Source organism: Arvicola amphibius, chromosome 9 (genome assembly GCF_903992535.2).
Source record: "Arvicola amphibius chromosome 9, mArvAmp1.2, whole genome shotgun sequence".
Lineage (NCBI taxonomy): Eukaryota > Metazoa > Chordata > Mammalia > Rodentia > Cricetidae > Arvicola > Arvicola amphibius.
The window spans coordinates 19,547,378-19,573,999 of record NC_052055.2 but is presented as its reverse complement, the minus strand read 5'-3'; the positions used below and the strand labels follow the sequence as shown (position 1 = coordinate 19,573,999).

The following is a 26,622-nucleotide window of genomic DNA, read 5'->3' as shown; positions in this document are numbered from 1 at the left end:
GAGCTAGTTCCAGGATAGGCTTCAAAGGTACAGAGAAACCCTGTCTCAAAAAACCAAAAAAAAAAAATCTGGGAAAAGAGAGAGAGAGAAAGGAAGGAAGGAAGAAAGGAAGGAAAAAAGGAAGGAATGAAGGAAGGAAGGAAGGAAGGAAGGAAGGAAGGAAAAGAACATGTACAAGAAAACAGAAGAAAAGTCCACAAAATAGCTTTAAAGGAACTTAATATATTATGTCAAAGATATTAAATGAGGAACTATTTATCAAATCACCATTCTTCCTCTTTGAAATTGGCAGGAATGAGAAGTTGGGCTGTGGGAATGCTGGCATCAAGTGGGAAGGAACACAGTGCCATTCTAGAGTGTTTACTCTGTCTTTTCAACACAAGGCCTATGGGTCAGCTGACCCTCAACTATAGTCCAGCATTCTAATGCCTATGTAGAAGATAGCAACTACTAGAATTTTAAGTACCTGTGCCCTTCATAAGCAATCTCATTTCAAGAGTCAACCAATAGACAAATAAAATCAAAGGTGTAAGACATTAATGCAGAAGACCCAAAACAATGGTGGACTGGTTAAATAATGCCAAGTTTGTGCTTGTAACATATTAGCATCTCTTTAGTATAGGAAACACACAAGTCAAGGAGCAAAATGCATCATGAAACCCTTTTGTTGTAGATACATATACCAGACAATTAGATAGATAGATAGATAGATAGATAGATAGATAGATAGATAGATAGATAGATAGATAGATAGACAGATAGATAGACAGATGAATGGGTGGATGGGTGGATAGATGGATGGTAATAGGGAAACCAACATGGGTGCATATGGATAGACATTTTGGGAAGGATTCATAGAAGCAAGCTTCTAGAAGAACGGACTAGGAGATCAGTAGGCTTACCTCTAATGATTATCTTTCTAGTGAAAAAACCTTACCCAAATCTGCAGTTGTAATTTTTAAATTTAAAAACTATTCAGATTATAAAAATTATAACCCTGTACAACTCAATGTACCCATCAAAATTATTTTAATAAAATATCAATAGTTATATGAATAAAATGGGAACTTCAGTATATTTGGTTAATGCCATGATCATGATGGTGATGGTGATGATGGGTTTTGAGACAGGGTTTCATTATGTAGCACTGGCTGTCCTAGAACTCAGTATACAGACCACACTGGCTCTGAACTCACAGAGATCTGCTTGCCTCTACCTCCCACGTGCTGGGATGAAAGGTGTATGCTTTCAAACTCAGCAATACTTTCAAGATATATCTATATCTACATATATCTAAACATAAATACATATAGATATATTTCTATAGATAGTTATAGATATAGATATAAAGCCCACAAATCCAAGAATAACTTGGGACTGTTGAGATGGATCTACAGGTAAAGGTGTCAAGGCTGATCACATAAGTTTGATTCCTCCTCCTCGCCCCCCTAGATATACATATCAGGGGAGAATCAACTTGCAAGTTGTCCTCTGACCTGCATATGCTCTCTATGGCATGCCCATGTTCATACACACACACACACACACAATACATAAACATACATACATACATATGTACATATGAACATATGTACATATACACAGAATTTAATTACAAAAAAACCTCACACCAGGAATGGGAGTACATGATTATAAGACCAGCACTCTGGAGTTGAAGCAAGATTGCTTCCAGTTCAATACTAGTGCAGGCTATATAGCGAGAACCTATCTCCAACAAGAAGGGGAAAGAAAGAATAATTCTTTCAACTATTAGAAGTGAGGCGAGCTTAACCTTTTAGTTGTGATTATGTAATTCATCTTAAAAGGTCTACATTTCATTTCGCTGGGTGTATTTTCTCTCAGATGGCCTGCCCATACAGCCTGGGTAGCTAAAGCCCATTCAGAACTATGGCCACTCCCTATCTATCCCCAACAGTGTATTCAAATCCAATGCCAAAGTTACTTATTAAACACAAGAGATATTATGTCCTGAGAAACCCATTATAAACTTTATCTGTGGGTGGCCTGGTCTCTTCCTGAAACCCAGGACAGCCATCTCAGAGAAGAGGAGATGGGGAACCGTCACGTAAGTATTCCCTGGCTTTGGGGATCAGCTTTCTGTTTGGTTAGCCTGTGAAAGAATTCATCTGTGAACTCATGATTGATATCCTCACGCTTCATTGCTTTGGTGCCCCCTCCTTGCTGGCTTGAACAAGAGTGTACCATGCTTTTTAAATGTATGTGGAATATATGTCTCTCCTGCTGGGTAAAAGTCTTGTAAGAGGGGCTTTTAAAAGGCGTCTGAAATAATGCTATGAAGATTGCAGAGGGCGAACGGCATATGGATCTCTAGGATGTATAAGTAAAGCTTTTAGTTTGTGGCAAAATTGCACAAAAACTCCTAGACTATTCCTATTCAGAGTTCATGTGATAGGCAGATTCCTGTTGTTGAAAATATCACTACAGCAGGGTAAAGATACTCCTGTGTGGCCATATAATTTAGACTACAAGATGAAAATCTTCTAGTGTTATTTCAAGCGGCTTCAAAACACCCAATATTTGCAATTATTCATGGCACAGACTATTCCATTTTTCCTTCTGAAATGTCTAAGCTAATGAATAGCATGTCTGAAATGATCAAAAACTGACCAAAATACTTACTGTTTGGAATCTTTGGGGGCATAAGGTGAATAAGAATTAAATTGGATTTTTAAGCTGAGATAGGAATATCTTAAGCTAGTCCAGTAAGAATTTGAATAAGGTTGTGTGCGGCTACCACAGTTTCTCACATCAAGATTTCATATATGCATTATATTTAATAAAGATATTTATAGAGTATGCCACTAGGGTAAAGTGTCACAGGTTTAAAAAAAACTCCAATTTTTCCTGAAAACTAGCTTTGCGTATAAGGGTTTGCCTTTATTGTTATGAAAGGGACACTCAGTGGTCACAAACCCACAGTGTTGTTTTCAGAGGGTCATTAATTTTTAAATCATATGTAAATAACCTTTTCTGTCTAGCAAGATTATGAGTAATCTATTCATTATCTCTCCCAGAAGTAAAAAACTACATCTATTATAAATTCTTCAAACGCACACAAGGGGTTTCAGGAGCCCACTGCCCCAACACCTGCACTTTGGAGGACAATTTTGTCTCTTGAAAAATTACCCTTCACCAGGGCAGCTGCTTTTTGAGACTGGAGCAGAATTTGTATAAATTTCATTTTTGAATTCCAGGGCCCCTTTTTACTCCCCTGAGAAGGCAATTAACAGTTGTCCAAAGAGGACATCTCAACTTTGATAGCTTTGCACCCACTCAAGTACAGTCCGTAGGCACTGAATTTTCCTTTCAAATTATAAGATTTCTCAGGGATGCAATATCACCCAGCTACAGTCTTTTGTTTCAGGCTGAAAAGCACATTATATAGGGCATCACTTGCAAATAAGGATCAAACACCACACACACACACACACACACACACACACACACAGAGAGAGAGAGAGAGAGAGAGAGAGAGAGAGAGAGAGAGAGAGAGAGAGAGAGACTAGTTACAATATTTGCAGCTAATGGAAAAATGGAGCTTTCTAGGACTTCACTTCTCCCAGCAGCATCCCATTAATAAACCCCTAGGATGCTTTGCTCCAAGTTAAGTTACCATGTAGCAAGGAAATTTAACAAGCACAGGAGTGAGTACATCCTAAAAGATCAAAAAAAAAATTACTAGTTTCTGTAAGCCTAAAATATGAGGTAGTGTCCTGCTTACTCCAATAAATCTATAGAGAAATTTTAGTCGTGGTACTTCCTGCAATGCCATTGGACCCTGCTCTTAACTCTTATTTTGATCTCCACATCAACACATACACACACTCTCTCTGATCTTTGCCCTTTCACTCCCAAGATTATGAAATAAAATTTGACCTATTTAAAATTTAAAGTACATACATAAAGGCAGACACTGGACTTGTCTTTCGGTACTTGATCATCCTTACAATCCAGGGTACTGTGTACTAAGTTTTAGGCCACCCAATACCTAGAAAAAGTCATACATTCCTAAGAACACTTCCACAGACCAATATCTACATAAAACTATTTGTATAACATTATTGTACAATCAAGAAAATAATGGCCAGGAGATGCATCTTCCAAGTACTGATGTCTGAAATCTTAGCCAGGCCAGAAACCAAAGAATACTTACACTTTTGCTTTGTGCTTTGTGCTTTTCTTTTGCCTCCCCATTAGTGATTTTATTGCATATATATATGGTTTTTTCGAGAAAGGGTTTCTCTGTGGCTTTGGAGCCTGTCCTGGGACTAGCTCTTGTAGACCAGGCTGGCCTCAAACTCACAGAGATCTGCCTGCCTCTGCCTCCCGAGTGCTGGGATTAAAGGTGTGCGCCCCCACCACCTGGCTTAGTTTTATTTATTATCCTTGTATATGTGCATGTGTGAGTATGCATGTCATGAAGCACGTATAGAGGTCTGAGGGCAACTCTGTGGAGTCAGTTCTCCCCTTCTCCTTCTCAGGCCTTCCTAGGATCGAACTTAGGTCTCCAGGCGTTCACCACAAGCGGTTTTACCCACTGAGCCATCTCACCTGTCCCGGTTTTCTTTTTTCTTTAGTTACTTTTCTTTATTCATTCTTCCTCTCTTTATTCCTTTCTTCTTTCCTTTATTCCCTTCTTCCTTCCTTCCTCCCTTCCTTCCTTCCTCCCTCCCTCCCTCCCTCCCTCCCTCCCTTCCTTCCTTCCTTTCTCTCTCTCTTTCAGCAGAAAAGACATATTCTTTGTGCCTAACCTGTTTGGAATAGCAGTAACAGAGACACAAGGTTAGTATCCTCACACCACAGTCAAAGAATCTGTACAGCGTAAGCTGTTCTTGTGCTGCTGAACATCAAACACAGAAGGATAAGATACACTGAAAATTGTACTTAGGTTTAGCTAGACGGCTTATCACTTCTGCTGTGTTGTGTGGGTTGTCTCCAAAAGAACTGGCATCTAGAGGAAAGTAGAAAATTGAACTGACCACTGAAACGTGACAAAATAATAGAGAGAGAGAAAGCAAGATTTAGGAGGGGCACAAAAAATGTGGAAGTGCTCACAAGCCAAATGGAGGAGTGGTTTCTGGGAAATTATTTGCAGTGTTGATAAAGAGAGTCTAGGAGGACCCGCAGCTTTGCTATTCAGCACTGGGCCCTTGGCCTAGGAGAAACATCGGCATTACCAGGACACTTATTGTAAACGCAAAACTGGGACTACAGAGACGGCTCGGTTGATAAACTGTTTGCTCAACCAGCATGAGAACCTGAGTTCAAAGTCCCAGCACCCCGGTAAAAAGTCAGGCATGGCATGGCAGCACATACCTATAATCCCAGGGCTGCACAGAGACAAGGGGATCCCTAGAGATTTCTGGCCAACTAGTTCAGATGAATCTTGGCATTTCAGGTTCAGTGAGAGACCCTGCCTCAAAAATAAAGTGCCAGACTAGGCAATGGTATCATACCCCTTTAATCCCGACAGTCAGGAGACAGAGGCAAGTGTATCTCTGTGAGTTCAGGGCCAATCTAGTGTACACAACAAATTCCAGGCCAGTCAAGAGAACATAGTGAGACCCTGTCTCAATAAAAGAAACAAAAGTAGAGAAATGATTAAGAAAGACACTAAGTATCAACCTCTGACCTCCACAGAGACACAAAAACACAGGAATGTACACACACACACACACACACACACACACACACACACACACACGAAACACAGAATCTTAGTACCACCCAGAGCTACTGAACTTCAACCTGTATCTTATGCTCCTTCAGGGAGTCTCATACATAGGAAAGGCTTACTACAGTCTAGGGTTCAACTTCCCAAGATTGGATGGACGTTGGACTCTAAAATCTACTGGTGTCCAGGTTCCACCCTAGAGATTTGAAATCAATTGCTGTAGCTGTTGTCCTAGACATCAGGATCGGCAAGTGTTCCCTCAAATGACTCAAGTCCCATGGGTCCGCCTAACCCTTCGGGAGAGCTCGGCACACTGCCATTGAAAGCGGGAGTCTCCGGGAGTGTCTTTGAAAGAAAACCAACTTGTAAACGGTAGCTCTGTCCTGTGCCCTGCTGCATTTCCCGTGAACATGGCAAAGGAAAGACTTGCTTGGGCTAATATTTAGCCAACATAAACATTATCTAATGGGGAGAACAGTTGGCGACCAGCAGCAGATGAACACAAAGGGAGCTCAGGTGAAAGTGGACCAAGGGATACTTTATTCGGGAGGTGCCCCCAGGGAATTCTGGGAAAAGAAGGCAAGCTCTTGAGGCAAGTGAAAACACCGTAGGGAATCTCAGGGAGAAGGGACAATTTTAGCCAAGTATGTGCATTAAATTGTGACCTATGACTCAAGGGTACCAAAGCAATCCCCGGCAGATACACCCTGAAGCCATAGTAGGAAAGTATTTATGGTGGAAAGCTAGTCTTCTGGGTCCCTGCACTGAGTATATTCCATGCACAAAGCATACCCTATCTATTTACAGATAGGACTTCATTCAAGGTCTAGCTACTTTACAACTGAAATTATGTGCCCTGAGTTTCTGGGATTTCTTGTCTATGGCAAATAAAAGCAGCCACATTGAAAAGGTGGTGAGGGCTGCCCAGAACACATAGGGCACGCGCTGATGCACTCACATAGGAAGGAAATGAAACTAACAGATTCAAACAAGGATCTGAGGACCGAAGGCATCAGGAGCCACTTAGACTACAGATGCGTTCGTACACAGCCCGTTGGCACAGCCCGTTGGCACAGCCTGGCATCCATGTTCTCAGCTCAGAAGCAAGAACCCAAGCTGAGCTGTGGTGAAGGCAGACAGAGGTTAAATGGGCTCTCGGAAGTGTTGATGACAGCCAGGGTCTATCCAAGACTCACTGGGATGGGAGTTACATAGGCACACGCTGTGATCCGCAGTGTCTGAGCTTTCATTGTACCACACTCTGGACAGAGTCCTCATGACAGTCCTGGGGGATACTGGTGTGATTTCTCTCCCAAACAGAAAGAAAGTGAAGCAACACCCCCACACTGGGACCCAGGCAGTGTGTGTGTGTGTGTGTGTGTGTGTGTGTGTGTGTGTGTGTGTGTGATCTTCTTGCTCAGTTACTGAAATTTGTGTGGTCCTCCTTGAGCTCCTCTGTTTTCCCAAAGGCTGGGACTAGGACACAGCATCCCAGGCTGGCAAGAGCTTGCCCTCTGTCTTTGGGTACCTTGGCAAGAGCTTGCCCTCTGTCTTTGGGTACCTTGTTGCTTTCAACTTGTGCCCTGCCCAACTCTGCCCTCCCGGGTGCTTAGTATGTGCGAATCCCGTGTCAGCTCCTGCGAGACTTAGTTTTCTCAAACGGCGTAGGAACAGGATTTGCTAATGGGATCTGAGGCCTTCCCCAAAGTCTGGTACCTGCCCTATGGGACACCTTCACCAAACAGCGGGCTTCCTTATGTTTCCCATTTCCCTTTCCTACTCAGCCCTATACTGTATCCAGCACCACAGAACCTCAGGGCTTTGAGGCCCAGGGTGGGGGAAAGCTGTTCCCATCTAGACTGTCCAGGCTAGGTTTGCCGTCCTCTTCCCGATCCTCTCAGGCCCTCTGAGGGAGGAAGCCCCTTGGGGGCAGGAAGGCAAGGCTATCATCTCAACAAGGAATGTGTGTGTGTGTGTGTGTGTGTGTGTGTGTGTGTGTGTGTGTGTGTGTGTATGGTGACATGTTAGGAGTTGACGTTGTAGAGTAATTTACATCTTCACCTTCTGAAGACATTTGAACTTAGGACCTATGTATCTGTGACAAGCATTCCAGGAGTGGCAGGGGCCACCAGAGCAAACCACTTCCCCATCACCATCTTCCAATAGGATCCAAGACCTGAGATAGAGGCAGCCTGCCAAACTGAACTTCCTTCAATCCTCTGCCTGTACAGGGTTGGTCGTTGGCCTGGGCCCAGCAAGGGGCAGATTGTGTTCTGCCCTCTGAGCCTCAGAACAATGTGTTGCTCAAAGAGAAGGCTGCATGGCCCTCCTCAAGCCTGGACCCCGGGTTCAGACAGAGGTGCTGAGCCCCATGTCAGACTGTTAAATGCTTTGTTCTGTTGCCCTCTCCCACTCCTTTTTGATGACATTTACAAAGGAAAGGACGCTGCTTGGAAGGTCTGGAAGCAAGGGAAAGGGTGTGAAGACAAGGCTAACGGTGGAGTGTACCGGAGGCTTGGGCTACCTTGGGCGGGAGCCCCAGAATACCTCTCTCATTAAAGGGACCCTGATTTTCCCCAGCCCCACTCTCTCCTCCAGCTATGGTGATGGCAGAGGCAGAAGAGAACTCTCAGCCCAGTTTGCACAGGAGAAGAAAACTCGTCATGGGCTTTTCAGAGAAGGTTCCACCTTGCGCTCGTACATTGTCTTTACCATGTGCTAGGATATATATTCAACAGGACAAAAAAATGTAAAATACTTGAATGAGCTTGTACCATAACATTAATATTATCGAGAGTGTCTGCTTCCTAGGCTGAAGTGATTCATTCATTATTCTGGTCCTGTTCTAGTCCTTTATAATTGGTGGTAATTATTATGCTTTTTTTTCATATAAAAAAGTATAAAAATAAAAACTTAAAAATAAAAAAAGCAAAAGAAAGTGGGGTGATTCAGACATCCATTAAGAGGTACATTTATGGGGGACCGGGGAGACAGCTCTGTGGGTAAAGTGCTTGCTCTCTGAGCATACGGATCTGAGTTCAGATTTGAAGAACCCATGGAACAGCTGGGCGTGGCAGTGCGCATCTGTAACCCTCAGGACTGGGCAAGGGATATGCAGGCAGGAGAGCCCAAGAGCTTGCTGGCCAGCCAGCCTAGGCAAAACAGTGAGCTCCAGATTCAACAAGAGGCCCCGTGGAGATTGATAAAGGGAGACACTAATATTGATCTGTAGCCTCCATACGCACATGCACACGAGTATGGACACACCGTCACAAACATGTATATGCAGCACACACAGATACAGCATGGATGTGGACTTAGCAAGTTCTCATATTGTGTCTTAGGTTCATTTAAGGCTCATATTAAAACAAGAAGCTAGCCTACCTACTATGATTAGTCAAGGGCCTAGTGGCAGATATACTTCTAGCGTGGTGATTTATAAATGTTAGCTACAGATCAGCATCATGGGTATAACATAGGACCCACTGAATCAGTGGCCTCATCTGAACGAGCCCTGTGGGTGATTCAGACGGACACTTTGAATGGGCTCCGGCAGGCCCCAGCATGGCAGATGGGCCAGAGCATGGCAAGCATGTTGCCAACAGGTTTTGTCTTTTACCCTTCTCCCCATTCCCTCGACCTTGCAAAATAATAATAATAATAACAACAACAACAAAAACAAAACAAAAGAAAAACAAAAACAAAAATATGTTCCTAAAGCTAGCTACCAAGGTCTATTCTCTTATTTGGCCACTTCCTCCTCCTGAGGCCGACTACCAAGGTTCAGCTTTTGAAGTATTAAAGTCCAGCAATCAAAATCCCCCTTTGGCTTATCAAGTCACCATGTCCAATCAAAACTAAATACCTCATCCTAACACAGGGTTTCCCCTTTCCCTTTACAAACTGCCATTTCCCTGTGGTCCACATCTGTCTCCTGTCCCTCTGGAGCAAATACCCTGCCCCTCTCCCTTGTTCCTTTCTCCTTCTCCCTCATCCTCTATCTCCTGCCTTTGTCTCTTATTCCCTTCCCTTTGTCCCTCTGGGGAAATGTGAATCTCACTTGTGCTGAGAACTTTGTCTAGGGGCGTCTTGTGCCAACTTCATGCACACATGTCGCCACAGGTTCTGCTGTATTCAAGCCTGTGTTTGCCACCCAGATAGATGGCCTGCTAGAGCCCTTCACACTTGACTGCCATAGCCCTGGTCAAAGCATAAACCTCTCCCAGGCCCAAGGTGAAGCTAGTCTCGGCTTTCTCTGTAGACCATTCTCACCACGAAGCTTCTAGAGATGCCAGATAATGGCCCTGAAAGTGTGCACCAAGGACAAACCAAATCAACGGTTTTACCCAACTTTAGCTTGAACCAGTGGATTTAATTAGGGTTATTTATAGGGACTTGGTAGAGTGAATTTTACCCTTAGGAGTATGAATTTGTGGCCACAGCACTAAAACCAAGTTTCACTCGTTAGCAATTGTTAACTATTAATATGTCATGGAGACAAGACAAATCTAGTCTGGGGCCTAGTGCATAATCCTTTGAGCTGGCTGCTTCATGAGCCCTCTCCCATGTCTTCAAGGACATGATAGGGAATGTTAGGGGGCCTGATCTTACGTGGGTCTCATAAGGGTAATCACAGCTTCTCTGATTCCAAGATAGAAAACAGCAGTGCCATGCCCAGAGGACCCAATTCCATAACACAGTCTTAGCAGGCAGCCTGGAAAGAGGCATACAGCACTTCAGTAACATAGGTAAGGACCAAGCTATGGCTGCCTCAACATCCTGCCACCTCTATGAATGTATGCCTCCTTCTCACGACACAAAAGAATGGTCATACATCACAGCAAGGAGGAAGAGGAGAGAGGAAGACATATCTTTCTCTTTGGGGACCATCTTCCTACATGAGGAAAATCTTTTTTGAAAAGTTCCAAGCATCCTATGTTACAGGGCAGATCGGTGAACATATTTAGCACTAGGATGGCACAGGGAGACTGAAAGGTCGTGAGTTCTTTGTCCCTGGATAGAGTAAACCATCCATTTACAAAGAGGGAGACAGGGGAAGAGTTGGGCCAGGAGAATAGTTTGCTCCGTGCTGTTGGAAATGGTATGTCAGCCAAAATGAACTGGCATGAGGGAGGTCTGGTCACACAGCTCCAACCTAGGAAAACAGGGTCCGCTCCCAGAGTCCATGACTATTGGCCCCAACACAAGCGAGCATGTGCGTGAAGATAACAAGCTAGGTGACATGTGCATGTTTGTAATCCCAGCAACTAAGCAAGGCAAAAGCATGGGGCTTCTAGGGCTTGTTGTATTTTAATTCAGTCAAGAAAATATAAGTCCCAGGCTCCAGGGGGGATTTCACCTCAAAAGAACAGCCAGAGGGTGATAGAGGACACCCGACACCCTTTTCTGTGCCCTGCATTACCTTCAAAGACACATATACCCTCCAAACATTCACACACACACACACACACACACACACACAGAGAGAGAGAGAGAGAGAGAGAGAGAGAGAGAGAGAGAGAGACAGAGAGACAGAGAGAGAGAGACAGAGAGAGAGACAGGGACACAGAGAGATAAACAAGCCATCTTTTTTGATCTTGTAACTTTGAGTCTGCAGGACCAACCCCTTTACATGCTCCAGCACATCATAGACGGGGCAGATGATGGGATGGACCAACTCATAGCTCTGGTTCTGGGTGGTTGCTGGGTTGGTCAGTCCCGCAGCTCTCCTTCATTCTCAACACCAGGGTGAGCTCTCCAGTACTGCCCCAGGGAGTTTACCCTATGTCAGAGAATTCTGGCCGGCTTCGGTTATGTCCTGGATGGTGGAAAGTCACCATGGCCAAGGCTGAGTTTACCTTTGGGAGTGGGAGCGTTGCCTTACTACTGCCGATTTCTTCAAAGTGTGATTTTTACTAATATCACGTCTCATGTCCCCACCACTCACACTAACTTTCAGATGCCTAAGAGATAATAAAGACTCAAAGAACAGACAGGAAGTAAAGCAACTCCCTCTTCTCGTGATGGGGGATTTGAGTAGTTATAGCGGGGGTGTAGAGGGGGAGAGAAAAACACAAAAGGCATTTTAAAGAAAAGAATTACTAGGCCTGGAGCCAATGCACATTCAAAGTCTCTTACTGGGGGAAAGAATAACATTCATTGTTTTGATAGAGACTGAGATAGGAATTTGCTAAAGTGAACTCAGCTGTTTCACCTTGCTTCTTGCTCAGCAAATCAGAACTTGTCCACACCGCTGTTTAGAGCTCTCTCTGTCCAGCATATGTAATACCACATCAGCCTACCTTGGCCCCCAATATTTTCTCTCTTCAATCCCAACTGCCAACTTCTCTTTGACTCTTGAGGCTTCTAGAACATGCCATTTATTTTTTATATATATATATATATATTATAGGAAACGAATCCCAAGTTTCGCTCTGGGTGAATTGGCTAAAGACAGTCTTTGGCAATATAAGAAGGAAGCGGATCGTTCCTTTCTAATGAAAAACATGTTTCATTTGCCATAACCCCTGAAGACATGACTCCTGTCACAATTGAGAAACAACCTTCGTCCCCCATGCTGCCCTCCAAGCTCCCTTTCCTTGGTGCAGTACAGTGGTAGGCAATTAGATATCTGGAAATTTAACACCCTTCCAAAGTCTCCAACTCCCAAAACAATCTGTGGACAACCTTTAAGTAGACGGTCACTTTCCCCACGACTCAAATCTCATTTCTAGATGGTTAATGCTGCTCCCCTTCTAGTAGACACGCTAAGTTCTTGGGACCAACACTTTACTAAAAGACCTGAAAATGGGCCAACTGAGAGCGGTCACATAGCCATGACATCCTGCCACACAGACCGTGGTGCCCACGAAACCAGGATGCAGACAGCAGAGGAGGTAACAACAGGCTTCTTGCCGAGGTCTATACTCGGCTCCAATTCTTCTTCCTATCCCATTACTCATCTTTCAGATTTATCCTCAGAAAGACACAGCCTGCATGTAACCTTTCCTTTGATGGAAGCCCAGTTCTTTGCTCCTACTGCCTGGAGATCTTGCCTTAGTCAGTCTCCACTTACCACTAGAAGCTCGGCCTCTCAACACCTACTAAAATGATGTGTTGACAGCATCATTACAAGCACAGGCTGTCTAGACCCTGGTCACGTAGGACCTTGGTACTATTGACATTTGGGCTCAGGTAACACTTGGTTGTGAGGGGTTCTCTACAGAGAATGTTTAGCAATCCATGGCTTCTCTCCTGGGCTGTAAGAGTAGTCGTGCCCTATTTGGGATCATTGTAAATGTTTCCAGGTGGTGCCAATATTGCCCAGAAGGAGAAACCACTCCTGGTAAGTTGAGAGCCAATGCTTTTGTTACACACCTTCGGGAGAGCAGGACATGGGACACAATCTGTCCCCATAATCCTTTAGTTCTCTGGATCTGCATCGGTGGCCATATCTGTGGCCTTTGGCCTTCACATCGACCCTAGCCCTTCTCACAGGGGCAAAGATCCCGAAGATTGACCCTCATCCTCCTGATGGAGACACGGGCAGTTCTGGGAAGCAGTTGTTCTCCATCAATGATTTTTGGTGGTCAGGGGAGGAAGGCTTCACCACACCGTTAACGAGGAGGCTGACAGACTGCTAAGCTGAACAGAGCAATACTGTGGGGAAAGGCAGTGGTGTGATCCCTCATGAGTTCATTTACACACATCTTCTGCTTGGTTGGAGCCCACTACAGGTTTCCCGGCTTCATCTCCCTACAGCCTCACTCAGCACGACAGAGAAGCAGGCCACACATTTGCATTTCCGAATGTCCATTGCTGCCTTCAAGATCAATGGTGCCTGCAACTTGAAGGTGTTGGCTGTAGAAGAGTCTTAAGTCAGGCTTCCTTGCTTCTGGCCAACACCACAGTCACCTTTGATAGATAAATGTCATATCAACATACATAAGCTAAGAATGCTTGTCTTTCTAGAAAATTCCCTAACTATGCTAATTGCCATTAAAGAGTAAGGTGTGCATTACCATGCACACCTTTAATCCCAGCACTTATGAGGCAGAGGAAAGAGGATCTCTGTTGAGATCCAGGCCAGCCTGGTCTGCAATAGTGAGTTCCAGGACAGCCAACTAAATACAGAAGTCTTGCCTAAAAAAAAAAATCAATTTAAAAAAGTAGCAACATATAGGCTAGATGTAGAAGGGAGTTTATTTCTAATATAAGAATTTTCACTCATTTTTTTTCAATACACAGTCAATCTGTAAATAACACATATCGAGTTCTGATCCAAATTGATGTCTTTTTCTTTTCCTTTTGCATATGTCTCTCTTTGTGTGGTATACGTGTGTGTGTATGCATGTCAATCTGTGTATGGGAACATGGGAGTGTGCATGTGTATGGAGTCTTGAAGTTGAGATCAGGAGTCTTCTTCAAACGCTTTCCCCATTGCAACAGGGGCTTAACCGAACCCAGAGCTTGCCAGCTCCAGCTACTCTACCTATTCAGGTTGCTCCAGGAATCCCTTGCGTCTGCTTCTCCACCCTGGAATTACAGGAGGACCACTACACTCACCAGGCATTTACATGTGTGGTGGTGGTGGGGGTCTCAACCCCAGGCCTCATATTTGTGAGTCAAGCGCTTTAATCACTGTGTTATCCTTCCAGCCCCCTTTGCCTTCTTTCAATCTCATTTGTCAAATTATCCAAAAAGCTAACTCACGTAGAGTGATGTCCAATCACCTAACAATCAGAGTGTCACTTCAAAACTGCCACTCTGAAAGCAGAATGCCTGGCAATCCTTGGCTCTGTGACACTCCCAGCACCCCTGTGTGGACAGAGCTCAGGTTTCTATATGTACTTCCTGGCTCTCTGATTTACTCTGAGATTAGTAATTGTAGAAACCTATAGGAAGGGGCACTGGGACTAGGGAAAGATCTGCTCTTAGCTGGTGTGTTCATCGAGGATCCCCTTGGAAATAAAGCAATAACCACAGGGCAGAACACCAAATATTCCTGCAAGATTCCAACTGGGCTTGAATGTGCCCAGCAGAATGCACAGGAAAACAAGGATTTCTGTTTAGTAGTCTTAGTGTTTGCCATACAAGCACTTATGTGCATTTTGATTTTTTTTAAAAAAAAATGAGACTTTTGATAAGATTGATTACCCAGAGGAGACCATGACCAAGAAACAATCAACTTAATGGAACCAACATGTCATGCTTAAAACACAAATGGCCTCTTGATTGTTTCAAGTTGTCTCTCAATCTCTATTGTCTGTGTCTGAGGCTACGTCATGAGGATATTTTCTGGCTCTGAATTCATGAACTTTAACTGTGCAATAATTCGTGTTCAGACTAACTGGCTCAAAATACAAATGACTAACCATTTAGAGGTACGAGGTCATTACAGGGACGGGAATCTAGTCCATGAGCAAGTGGTGACTGCTGGTAGGTGACTTCATAACCAGACTGTAGTTTCTCTACCTCGAAAAGGACAGGATTAGACACATTCCTCCAGTGTGTCCCAGAGTTCAGACTTAAATACAGCCTTCATGATGCCCGCTGTATACACACGTCATTTGATCTAACAGGCCTACTAATTACCGCTTTTAAATCTGTTTGCTTTTTTTGCATCGGTGAATGTATCTTAAGCGGAAACTCTAGATTAGCACCATGAGTAGTGAACTAGCATCCGTGTATATATAAGAGAAAACAAAAGACGATATCAGATTCTAACTAAACTTGGTGTTGCCTGCTGATGGCTCTGATCCTGTCACCTGCTCTCAGGTTTTAAAGTGAGGGAGAAAAATGTAGTTTGCATGGAAGAGATGTGGCAGTGGACATGGAGTGACTCTTAATCACCAAGAAGTCTATTGTCTAAGGAAAAAGCCGGGCTGGTAAATTGTGAATAGCTGGTATTCGGCAAAGGGAAGAAGACAGAAGTCTCTAGTGTAGAATATAAACACAACAGACAAAATCTGTGGGTGTGCTAGAAAATAAGACCATAATCAAAAGCTTAATTTATAGGTTTGCCAATCATACGGTTGATTTCCAATAACCTGTAGGACCTCTCTGGGCCCAGAGTTAGGAAGAGCGGCTCACAGCGGGCCCTTGCAAACTTACCTAGTCAGCTTCAAATAGGATGGTGAGCATCAGTCTCCCCCCCAGAACTGTCACAGATTTGGTACTGAAAGTCCTGTAGCCTGGGAAAGCCCCAGGTCCAGGCAGACACGTTAGAGATGGTTTCAGAACAGAGTTGAAGTTTTAGTATATTCCCGCATACTATGACTGGCTCTTTGACTACACCCAGAATCAATGGCAACGGCAACCACTTTTTAAAAAACAAATGGACCCGAGTGGTGCACACCTTTAATCCCAGCCCTCAGGAGGTAGAGGCAGGTGGATTTCTGAGTTGGAGGCCAGTGTGGTCTACAGATCGAGTTCTAGGACAGCCAGAGTTACAAAGAGAAACTCTGTCTCAAAACAAAACAAAACAAAAAAAACAACAACAACAACAAAAAAAAAAAACATTCGAGGGTCACTACGCTCCATTCTGCCAATCAGTCCCAGTCAGGAAATTACAGTTAGGAATCCACTTGAAATAGCTTTCCTCTTCCTCCCTTGCCTCACCAACATGACCCCTCAGGAAATATACAAAGCAACAGTCACTTCACATGGATTCTATCAGACAAGTGACATTTTGCCTATGTCAATATTTGACAGTTTGTCGTGCTGGAATGCAGTCACCTCCCACCTACCCGCCAAAAAACGCATTAGAAGTGGCTTTCTACAGGCCATGCCTTTCCAATCCTCAGAATACCTTTGCTAAAACCACACATGCACACACACACACACACACACACACACACACACAGCATGCTGTAGTACTTTCTGCTCTAGAAGAATGGAGAACTTGAAAGTGTAGGGTAAGATGGGGAGAGGAGGAGGAAGTGTCCTCAGAGCTTGTAGAAGGATTGAAAAGCTGATTTCTCCTCTGCCAGCTCTGGGTCATCACGCCTAATGGCCAATATTTAATCTTCCTGAGACGGTTGGGTAAGAAATGTTCATCTCAGTTTCCAAATGAGAAGCAGAACACATGGTTCTGCTTGAGTGGAAAGGAACACTGGGAGACAGTTCTGGCCACAGAGACTCTCCTGCATGCCCAACCCACCTAAGAAGTGATGGAGGCTCATACTACCTTGTAAAAAGTGGTACCCAGGCTTCAGTTTTCATTCCACTTTCTATTTTTGCTCCATTAAGCATCTCTTGATCCTACAGCTATCTAGACAAGAGGCTCTCGACTTCTCTGGCCAAAGGACAAAGGTCAAATGATGCTTCTGTGAAAGACAATCTTTCAAAGAGTCAGACTGCAATTTTCATCCTTAAAACTCGTTTTAACAGGGGCTTAAAGCGTCAGTAATAGGAAGTCAATGGTGAAGTGTCTGGACCCAGAGTGGTGGCGTGGACGCTCGTTCCATCACTTGACCTTGGATGGGTCATGGACCTCTCCGCCTCAGTCTTTAACACAGCCGTACCACCTGTCCCCACAGCTGCTGCAAGGATTAGTAAAGGGTTTTATGTAAATGACCTAGACCAGGGCCTGCCATGTAACAAGCAATCAGTTTTGGGCTGTCATTCTCAGTGCTAAGTTTTACTCCCCTAGACTTCTCTATGGTTTTTAACCCCTAATGCTAATTAAAAGTATAAAGTGGTTTTGGATTTGTCAAAATATACAGTTAGTAATTTTTAGTTCACTGTGGTAAAGGTAGGTTTCACCTTTGTGTGTGTGTGCACACTCGAATGTTCGTCAGTGAAGGTTCAAGTGTACACACATTTGTGTGAAGGCCAAATGACAACCAGACAGGTGCTATCCATATTGTTTCTAGGTTTTGTTTCTTTAAGACAGGATCTCTCTAAATAGACCAGGTTAGGCTGGCTGGCCAGTGAGTACTTGCCTGCCTCCCCAGGCCAAGATTACATGTGTGCAATGCCACACCTAGCCTTTTTTACAAGGGTTTAAGGGATTGAACTCAGATCTGTATGCCCGCAAAGCAAGCACTTTACCAAAGAAGCTATCTCAACAACCTAACTTCCAATTTTGAAGCCTCCAGGCTAAGCACCGGGAGAGGTACTCACTCAACTCAATGCAAAAATGGAAATAATAAGTGCCCACCGCATGCCGACCATTGTGCCAAATGGTTGTGTCCTCATAACAGGCCATGGGAGGCAGAACTCTTGCTAACTTTCAGAAGGGAAAGCAGACTTAGAAAAGGCAAGACGGGAGACAGCTTTGTGTCTGGAACAAGAGTAAATATCTTCAAGGGCAGAGAGGGAAACTCAAAGGAGTCCTGTTCCAAGCCAGACCTTGGTTTTCTTAACTTCACAACGTTCTGAAAATCAGTACAAGGCAATTTTACAACTAAATGTGATTTAGCACTAAAAACAAAAACTATCGTGCCATTTGTAACAACTTTCATGAGCCTCGGAAGCACCCTGCTAAGTAAAATAAGCCAGTCACTGAGAGATCAACACTGCAGAGGGACTCATAGGGATGGTGCATGGAGCAGCTCCCAGGAGTCAAGGCAGGGAGGAGACTGTTGATCAGCCACTGTAAAGTCTCAGCCATGCAAAACGAGCCAGCTCTGGGGATGCACCCTGCAGCATGCAGCCGCTAGTCAACAAAATTCTAACACACACTTAAAATGAGTCAGGCATGTAAATCTAGAGCAAAGTGCTCTCCTCACACATTCAAGGGAAGACAGGAAGTTGGGGAGGTGAGGATGTATGTCAACCCTTGATCATGGTGAGAGTTCCGTGGGTTTATGTGTGTAACTGAAGGCATCCAGTTGTATGCAGTACATTGTGCCAGATACCCTTCAATCAAACTGTTAATTCTTTTCAAGAATATTGTTGTTTCTTTTTTAAATAGTACAAGGTAAGTTCAGTCAGAATAGACAACATTGGTTCCTGGTGCCGTAAAAGGTGGCAATGGTAATTGCTGCCTCTGCGAAGAATCTAGGCGTGCCCAGGATTATCCCCAACACAACTCTCTCACTCTGGTCCTGTTTCATATACCCAGAAAGCACCGTCTTTTAATCCTGGCCCCTGCTTTCAATATCTTCAGCATCATTTACTTCACCGTGGCCACAGCAGCAGCACCTGGCGGCTCAGCAGCCCTCTGCCCTCTGTGCTTCCTGAGCCCTCCTGGCTCAGAGCCCGGATACCAGGCAACCATTCTCAAATATTTGCTAAGCAGAACACCCCAAACCAGGACCTCCAGAGACCTGTGGTGGAAATATTAAATCCCAGGGCCACTCCTATTATACTGCAGCAATGCTTCGGAGCCACAAGTGACCCTTACATCCTTACGTCACCAGGCAGCCCGCCTTCTACGTGCCACCAACCAAGTGATGATCATGCTACTCTGTTGGAGACGTGACTGCATCTGAACACCACACTACACATGAGCAAGTGCAGGTCTGCTTTAGAGATGAGCCGTCGGCTCTAATTAAAAGGATAATAAAGTATTGTTTCTGAGGAATAAGAAGAGCCAAGCTGAAGAGCCAGGCTTTCTAGTCAGGCTGAATTGGAATCCCATTAACTCAGCCGTGCCCATTCTCAGTCCCAATTCTCTGCTTAGGTAACAACAGGATTGGAAAATAAGAGTATTCTGTTATAAAACTGGGTATTTCCAGGACTCCAGAGGCTGAGGCAGGAGGATTGCTCTGACTTTGCGGCCAGTCTGTCCTAGAGAGTGAATTATGGGCTAGCCTGAGATAGAGTGAGACTCTGTTCCAAAAACAAAACACCCAACAACAATGACAAAAAAGACTAAAAAGGAATAAATAGCATGTAAGAGCCACATGAACTAATTAGAATATATCAGAGACAATTAAACTCTCCGAACAGCGCTTCCCTTTCTCTATCCTTTCTCGCCTTTTTATTCCTCATTCCTTTTTCTTCCTTCCTCCTGCAAACAAGTGTTCAGGACCAATGGTGGCCCAAGCAGGCATTTGAATGTATGTCTGGCTATGCACCACGTGTGAGCCTGGTGCCTGCAGAGGCCAGAAGAGGTCGCCTGATGCTATGAAACTGGAGGTATGGACCATCGTGAGCTGCCATGTAGGTGCTGGGAAACAAACCCAGGTCCTCTGGAGGAGCAGCCAGAGCTCTAACCACTGAGCCATCTCTCCAGCCCAATTAAAGACTTTAAAAGCAAGATAACAAGTGCTCTTCTGTAAATAAAAAAAAAAAATCCCCTTCCTTAAATGTTAGATGGTATGATGAAGTCAAGAAAGAGTGTGGTAAGTTAGAATATTTGCCAGCAGGTAGATTATACAGCTAGTAATGGGTAACATTTCATAATCTATTTACCTTAACCACTACGTCTTCAGTGGTCAACTGCAATAAAGGATACTGCTTGGACATTATGATATAGAGATACATATATAGGTATATATCTGTATACATATGTATGTGTGTGCACAGAGATGTATACTAAATACATGTGAGTCAAAATATGCAGAATATGAAACTTATGTACATATATGTGTGTATGTGTATATAAATACACACACAAACACACACACACACACACATATATATATATATATTTACATTCAACTTTTCAAACTTGTTGGTGAAATATGCAAAACTGAGTCAGGCATTTTGGCATGGTGGTGACACCTATAATCCCAGCACTTGGAAGTAACGGTGGAAGTCTCAAGAGTCAAGGTCATCCTTGGCTACATAGTGAGTTCAGGAACATCCTAGGATACATGAGATCCTGCCTCATAAGCATGGGTAATTGTTATCTCCACAAATATCCCTTCCTGAAATGTTGTAGACATCACTACAAGACAAAAAAACAAGGAATGACTGAAGAAGCCAGGACGGGCTGACACGGTGGGGGGTGGGGGTGTGAGAGCGCGATGCTTCATGTTGGCGTGGAGCAAACATGTGGCATAAAACTGGCATTTTAAATGTAGTCTCATGACAGCCTGGGCCTTGCCGGAGAGACATTGTCGGTTACAGAGAAGGGCACTGACTCCAGGGAGCAGCCAAGGAGCAGAATCAGAGTTGAAGCATAATTCCCGTGGCTCAGGCCCAGGCTTTCACACTGATTGTTACTGGCATTCACTCTCCTGTGTCAGCTCTACTTCCTGAGTGTCACTGGGTGCCAGGACTGCTCAAAACAAACGCATCAAAACACAAAGGCTGTCACCCCACCTCCACGTTCAAATCAGGCAGGGTGTCTCTGTGCTCATTCAAAACCTGGGAACATGGCAAACCTGTGCTGGCGTCCATGCCACCAGCTCTGTAGCCAAAACAATTCCTCCCCCATGGGAAGTTCTGCACCGTGGCTTTGGTTCCGAGACTGCTGCACCGTGGCTTTGGTTCCGAGACTGAAATCTCCTGACGGGCAAACAGAACTAGGACCCAAAGTCAACTGCCCATTTAACAATGAACAAAGGCTATGGCGTGCCTGCTACCTGTGCATTCCAGAGGAAAGCCTGTCCCAGCTTCTCCAAAGAAGCCCCAGGACATCCCGCAGTCAGCCAAGGAGCCACTGAGAGACATAAATACAGTCATTGTGAAGACAGACCCAGCACAAAGAAGAAAAATCCAAACAGGCTGAGAGTCCCTCTTTCTCTCCCTCCTCCCCCCCTCTCTGTCTTCCTTCCTCCTTCCTCCCCCTCTGCCTCTCTCGCTTGCTTGCTCTCTTAAATCATGACATGGCACAACATTAACCCTGCTGCTGCAAAGAACAAGACTTTATTCTCTTTTCAAGTAGGCTGGAAAGGAGAGCCAGCATGGCTGACACGAAGCAGGACCTGGTCCTTGTCCTTCCCTGTCGATGATGGTATTTCAGATACAGAGTCCACTCAACGTTATGTGCCAGGCAAATCCATGACACACACACACACACACACACACACACACAGAGGCATATGCACGCACACATCAAAGAAGAAAAGGAGGGTGGGTTCCATGAGTATGTCTGTGTGGCCTCATGGGGTCCCATGTTTAAAGAATCCCATGTTTGCCCACGTACTCTGATATCACCATGTTGGAATTCTTCATCGGTTTTGAGCATCTCTTGGTAGTGAGTCCTAAAAATAGTGTGGCAAATCTTGCCAGCAAAAGCAGCAGGTATGCTTTCTCAAACCCACACGAGAGCTGGGTAAGGAGACTGGGAATGCCAGTCCTCTGCCCCAGCAGAAGGCCTGAGCAGGATGGTGCATGCTGAAACCAGGTGTCCTTGCCTATAATGAACGCGATGAGTGTCATGGTCATTCTTCTCTGTAGATAACCAAAGAAGGTCTAAAAACTGGCTGGTATGTAGCAATGTTCTAAAAATGCCAGTTTGTCTACTGGCTTGTTTCAGATACTTCAATACAGACCATGTCAGGCTGGCAAGATTGTTCAGTGGGTAAAGACACCTGCCACTGAGTGGCCTGAGTTTGGCCCCAGGACCTTCATGGTGGAAGGATAGAATTCTACAAGTCATCTTCTGACCTCCACACAGACACTCGCATGCACACACCCACAAACACAAACAAAATCAATTAATACATAAATAAATATAAAAATTTTTTATAGAAATTTTTTTTAAAACTGATGGACCATGCCTTCATAATCCAAAAAAAGGTGAGGGGTCACCCAAGGACTCCATTGACTCTCAGAACCTAGAATTCTCCATTCATGTCAGACTACAGACTGAGTAAGGATACTTAGGATTACCAGGGTAGAAACCCAAGTCCTACTTTCGTGGTCAAAGTGTGAAGTCTATAGTTGTCACTAACGAAAACAGAAAGTCAAGGATCCAGGCACTGCCATGCTGGGGATATTTTCCCCCCTGCCTTCCTCCTCCTCCTTCGCCCAAGCTCCTCTCTCCTCGCTGGTTCTTGCTCTCATCTTCTCCCTTCTCCCCTACGCTTTCTGTCTGGGGTATGCAGTGGGCAAAATGGCCACCAAAACAGCTTTAAGAGTCACTCAGCTCCACAGGGCCAGTAGAGAGTCTCATTCCTCTCTCTGTATATTAACCAAGAGAAAGGCTGTTTCTGTATGAACTGTATTCTCAGTCCTGAAACAGTCACGACAGCCAGAGTGCCAAGGCAGGTGTCCACATGCTGACCGACGATGATGACCAGGCCTCGTGACTGTTAACCCCGTTTGGGACATGGAGAATGGGGGTGGGGCAATCCACCCAAGAAATGGTGATGCTAAGCAGATAAATATCACACGCCCATTGTCCCATGGTGGGTTTGCTCTTCGTTTCCTCTGTGAAGGTGATGTGGCCCCTGTCCCCTAAGCCACCTTCACTGAAGGAAACACATGGGTGCCTCATAGAGTGAGGAAAGGCAACGGCTGAGAGAGCTCGGGTGTACTCAAGGTTATTAGCTGCACAATGGCGATCTCACCCATTAAAATTCAATTTTAATCGTCATCTGTTTACATTTATGGTTACCTGTCATTTATGCAAATAGAATTTGTTTTCCAGGTTACTGCTCATGAAAGTGCCTTTTTAAAATAGCTAAATCAAAACAAAGTCTGTTGATTGAGTGAAGGAAGACCTCCACACTCACAGCCTTGCTATTATTATGCAAATAATAAGGATATCGGCATAAGTAAAAGAATACATCGGTGCGTGCCGTAACTCCAAAGACTGAAATACCAGACAAAGCTCAATATACAAACAGGACTTTTCTCTCCCAAGAGAACTAAAAAACTAAATTTACTCTCTTGTCGGTTCACATGTAGAGTCTCTGGCAAACTTAATGATGTTCTTCCTGTGTGGGTGGCACCAATCCAGGCCAGCAAAAGAATCTGTAATAAGATTTCCTCAGCTTTGGCCAGCAAAGCCTGTTTCCTGGATGTATTTGGCATATCTGTCACGGAGGACAGATTCTCCAGGGACACTGGCCCACTGTGTCAGGCTTTGTTTGAGAGAAAAGGACACCCAAAGATGGGCTGATATGAAAATCACTTACCATAGAGTTGGCCAGAGCAATTATTATTGGGCACAGAGGAGACCCTTCTCCCACGATCACCCAAAGCCAGCTGCCCCAATGAACACTAGCCATCTCCCTGGGGCCAAAGCTTTCCCAAGTTGATTTCAATAAAAATCCACTTGTAGAGTGGTATTTGTCCTTTGTTTGGTTGACAACGAGGTCTTCTAGTTGAACATCAATTCCAGCAAAATTAATTAAAGAATGTCTACATTGTCCCCTTTTGAATTATTTCCTCTCCAGGCCAAAGAGAAAATCCATGAGGGTTTTGATGCAGACCGAGATGCCAAAAAGCTGTACAAAGCCTGCAAAGGAATGGGTATGAAATAATTTTGTTCATTTATTTGTTTTTGAAATTGATTAAGCTTGATGTCGTGACCAACGTTCCCATAGTGGCTGGAGGAGACCTACCTGTCATATGTATTCTATGCTAATTCAAGTTGATCTCTTCCAATGAGGTCTCAAAGGTATTGGAATCTAAATCTTGTGACATTTAATTTGACGTTGAAGTCATGGGGAACTTCTTTAGGAGTCAAGCTTATGCCATCTTCATCTTGTCTTATTTACTTCGGCCTTTTCCGTGGGAGGTCATGAGGAATCAGATCTGACAAGAGCTGGATTCAGGGCCAGGAAGATGCATCTAGAAGTGACAGTCCTGCTGTGCAGTGACAGCTTGGGGAAATCAGAGAAAGCATAGGGGCGGTGGCTCCCTGCTTACACACCGCTGCGGCTCATCTCTAGTCTCATGTCCAGCAGACAGCTGTCTAGGAAAGACCTGCATGGAAACCTTAGGGTGTTTATGCCTGAGGTTTGCTGCATGGAAGGGAACCCCAGGGTACTTTCCAGGCAGCTGAGACGTCCCTGATGCTCTGTGGTGAAGGCCAGATACCTGGCAGTGGGGCGGAGGTGGGGTGGAGATGGGAGTATGTTATTGGGTATGATGATGATGCATGAACTCTTCCTTTCTCACCTAGAGTTCATTCTAGAACATCCGGGCTGAGCATTTACTGAATGCCAAAATCAGAGTTCTCATGTGACTCAGAATGGAGCCAAAGTGCCTCTTTCTGTGTAGAGAGCCTGTGTGAGCACTGCCCAGTTCAATGTCACCTGTCCATCATTATCTTGTTTAGCTACCATGCCCAGCTTCACTTTAATTTTTTTTTTTTTCTTTTTTTGGTTTTTCGAGACAGGGTTTCCCTGTAGTTTCTGGAGACTGTCCTGGAACTAGCTCTTGTAGACCAGGCTGGCCTCGAACTCAGAGATCCGCCTGCCTCTGCCTCCCGAGTGCTGGGATTAAAGGCATGTGCCACCGCCGCCCGGCTTCACTTTAATTTTTTAAGAAGCCAAATTTTAAAAATTTTTAAAAGAAAAAATACAAGATGTATTATTTTGATGATTTAGTTCCATTGATCCCAATTTATATAAAAATATCATTTACCCCAATATTGACAAAATTATGAATGAGGTATTTTACATTCTGTTTTGTTTATTTTTTCTTTGTTGTTTTGTACTAAGTCTCTGAAATTTGACATGTACTCTGTACTTATAGAATATTTTGATTTGCATCAATTACTCTTTAAGTACTAGATAGCCATGATTGGTCGATTAGTAGCTGCTGGGTTGAATGGGAGGCCAGAAGCCCCAAATGTAGCAAAGATTACAAGCACTCTCACCTAGGCAAGTCAGAATTATAATGGTCGGTGATAAAATGATGGGCTGGAGTGATGGGCCAGTGGTTAAGAGCACCGCCTGCTCTTCCAAAGGTCCTGAGTTCAGTTCCCAGCAACCACAATCATCTGTAATGAGATCTGGTGCCCTCTTGAGGAAGAGACCTGGTCAGTCATCCTCATCAACTTAGACTGTGAAACCCAATGAGCAAGTGCAACAGAATCACCATATACGGGCTGCCCATGCATGTTTCAGCATTTCCAGGGCATAAATTTCATTTTTCATTTCATGATAAAATGATAGTTTATTTCTCCAAATGAGGCAAAACTTAGGTTACAATTTGGGGTCTTTTTGCTCTCCTGCTGTCTTACGATGCCCTAAGTATGTGGACAATCTGGGTCATGGGCAACCCAAAACGGTCCCCAACCTCTCCCTAACACCGACTCTCCTTCTCAGCCTGGGCTCCTCTGCTGCCCCTCTCCCAGTTCCTCAGCACCACACCATCCACCAGTTTCTGCTTATAAACTAACCCTTTACGGCATCATCACCATCAGCCGACGCCACCAAAGGGAATGCCTTAATGCACAGTACATGAACCAGCCTTTTAGATAACAAAGTCACCAGAGATGGTCTCTGCATGGTTCCTCAGTTGTCCAAAGGCATGCTGGTCATCAAGACAAGAAGGAGACTGTCCATTTTGCATCTCCAATAGTTCTCAGTAAGAAGACTACTGAGCCTGGGACCACACCCTTGGGTCAAGCTCGGGTCCACTGAGGTGTACAGAGGTCAAAACGCTCAGCCACTCCAGAGCATGCGTCTGGCCTAGAACTCAGGTCCTAACCTTCAGCCCAGCACTCTCCTCTGCATTATCAGTATGCGCTCTGTACAGCACCCCATTGGCCCTCATTACATGGTAACCATTAAGCCTCTCCTTCACAGTGTGCTCAGATCCAATTAGGTCAGCCTGTATATTGCCCAACCTGTTCTCCATCACAAAAGGTTGAATGGAGGCCTCTAGAAGGTTTAGGCCCCCAGAATCTGGGAGAATGGCCTCGTCCTTATTTGGAAAAGGGGTCTTTGTAGATGTGATTGAGTTAAGGATGCTAGGAAGAGGGTTACCTAGGTAGGTTCTAAATCCAATGATGGGTGTCTTTAAGAAAGACAGAGAGAAAGATGGTGGTAGCCAGGTTGGGGACATGGGAAGACAGATAGAGACTGCTCTCATGTTAAATGACA

At 44.5% G+C, this 26,622-nt stretch overlaps 1 protein-coding gene across 1 annotated transcript in view; it reads left to right on the top strand.

The window, feature by feature from the left end:
* The first annotated feature begins 2,004 nt into the window (after positions 1-2,004).
* Positions 2,005-26,622, top strand: part of Anxa13 (annexin A13) — a 51,896-nt gene continuing 27,278 nt past the window's right edge. Inside the window, exons 1-2 of the mRNA XM_038342930.1 lie at positions 2,005-2,086; positions 23,962-24,037. Coding sequence (XP_038198858.1) covers positions 2,072-2,086; positions 23,962-24,037 — 91 coding nt within the window. The 5' untranslated portion in view covers positions 2,005-2,071. The remainder of the gene's footprint in view (positions 2,087-23,961; positions 24,038-26,622) is intronic.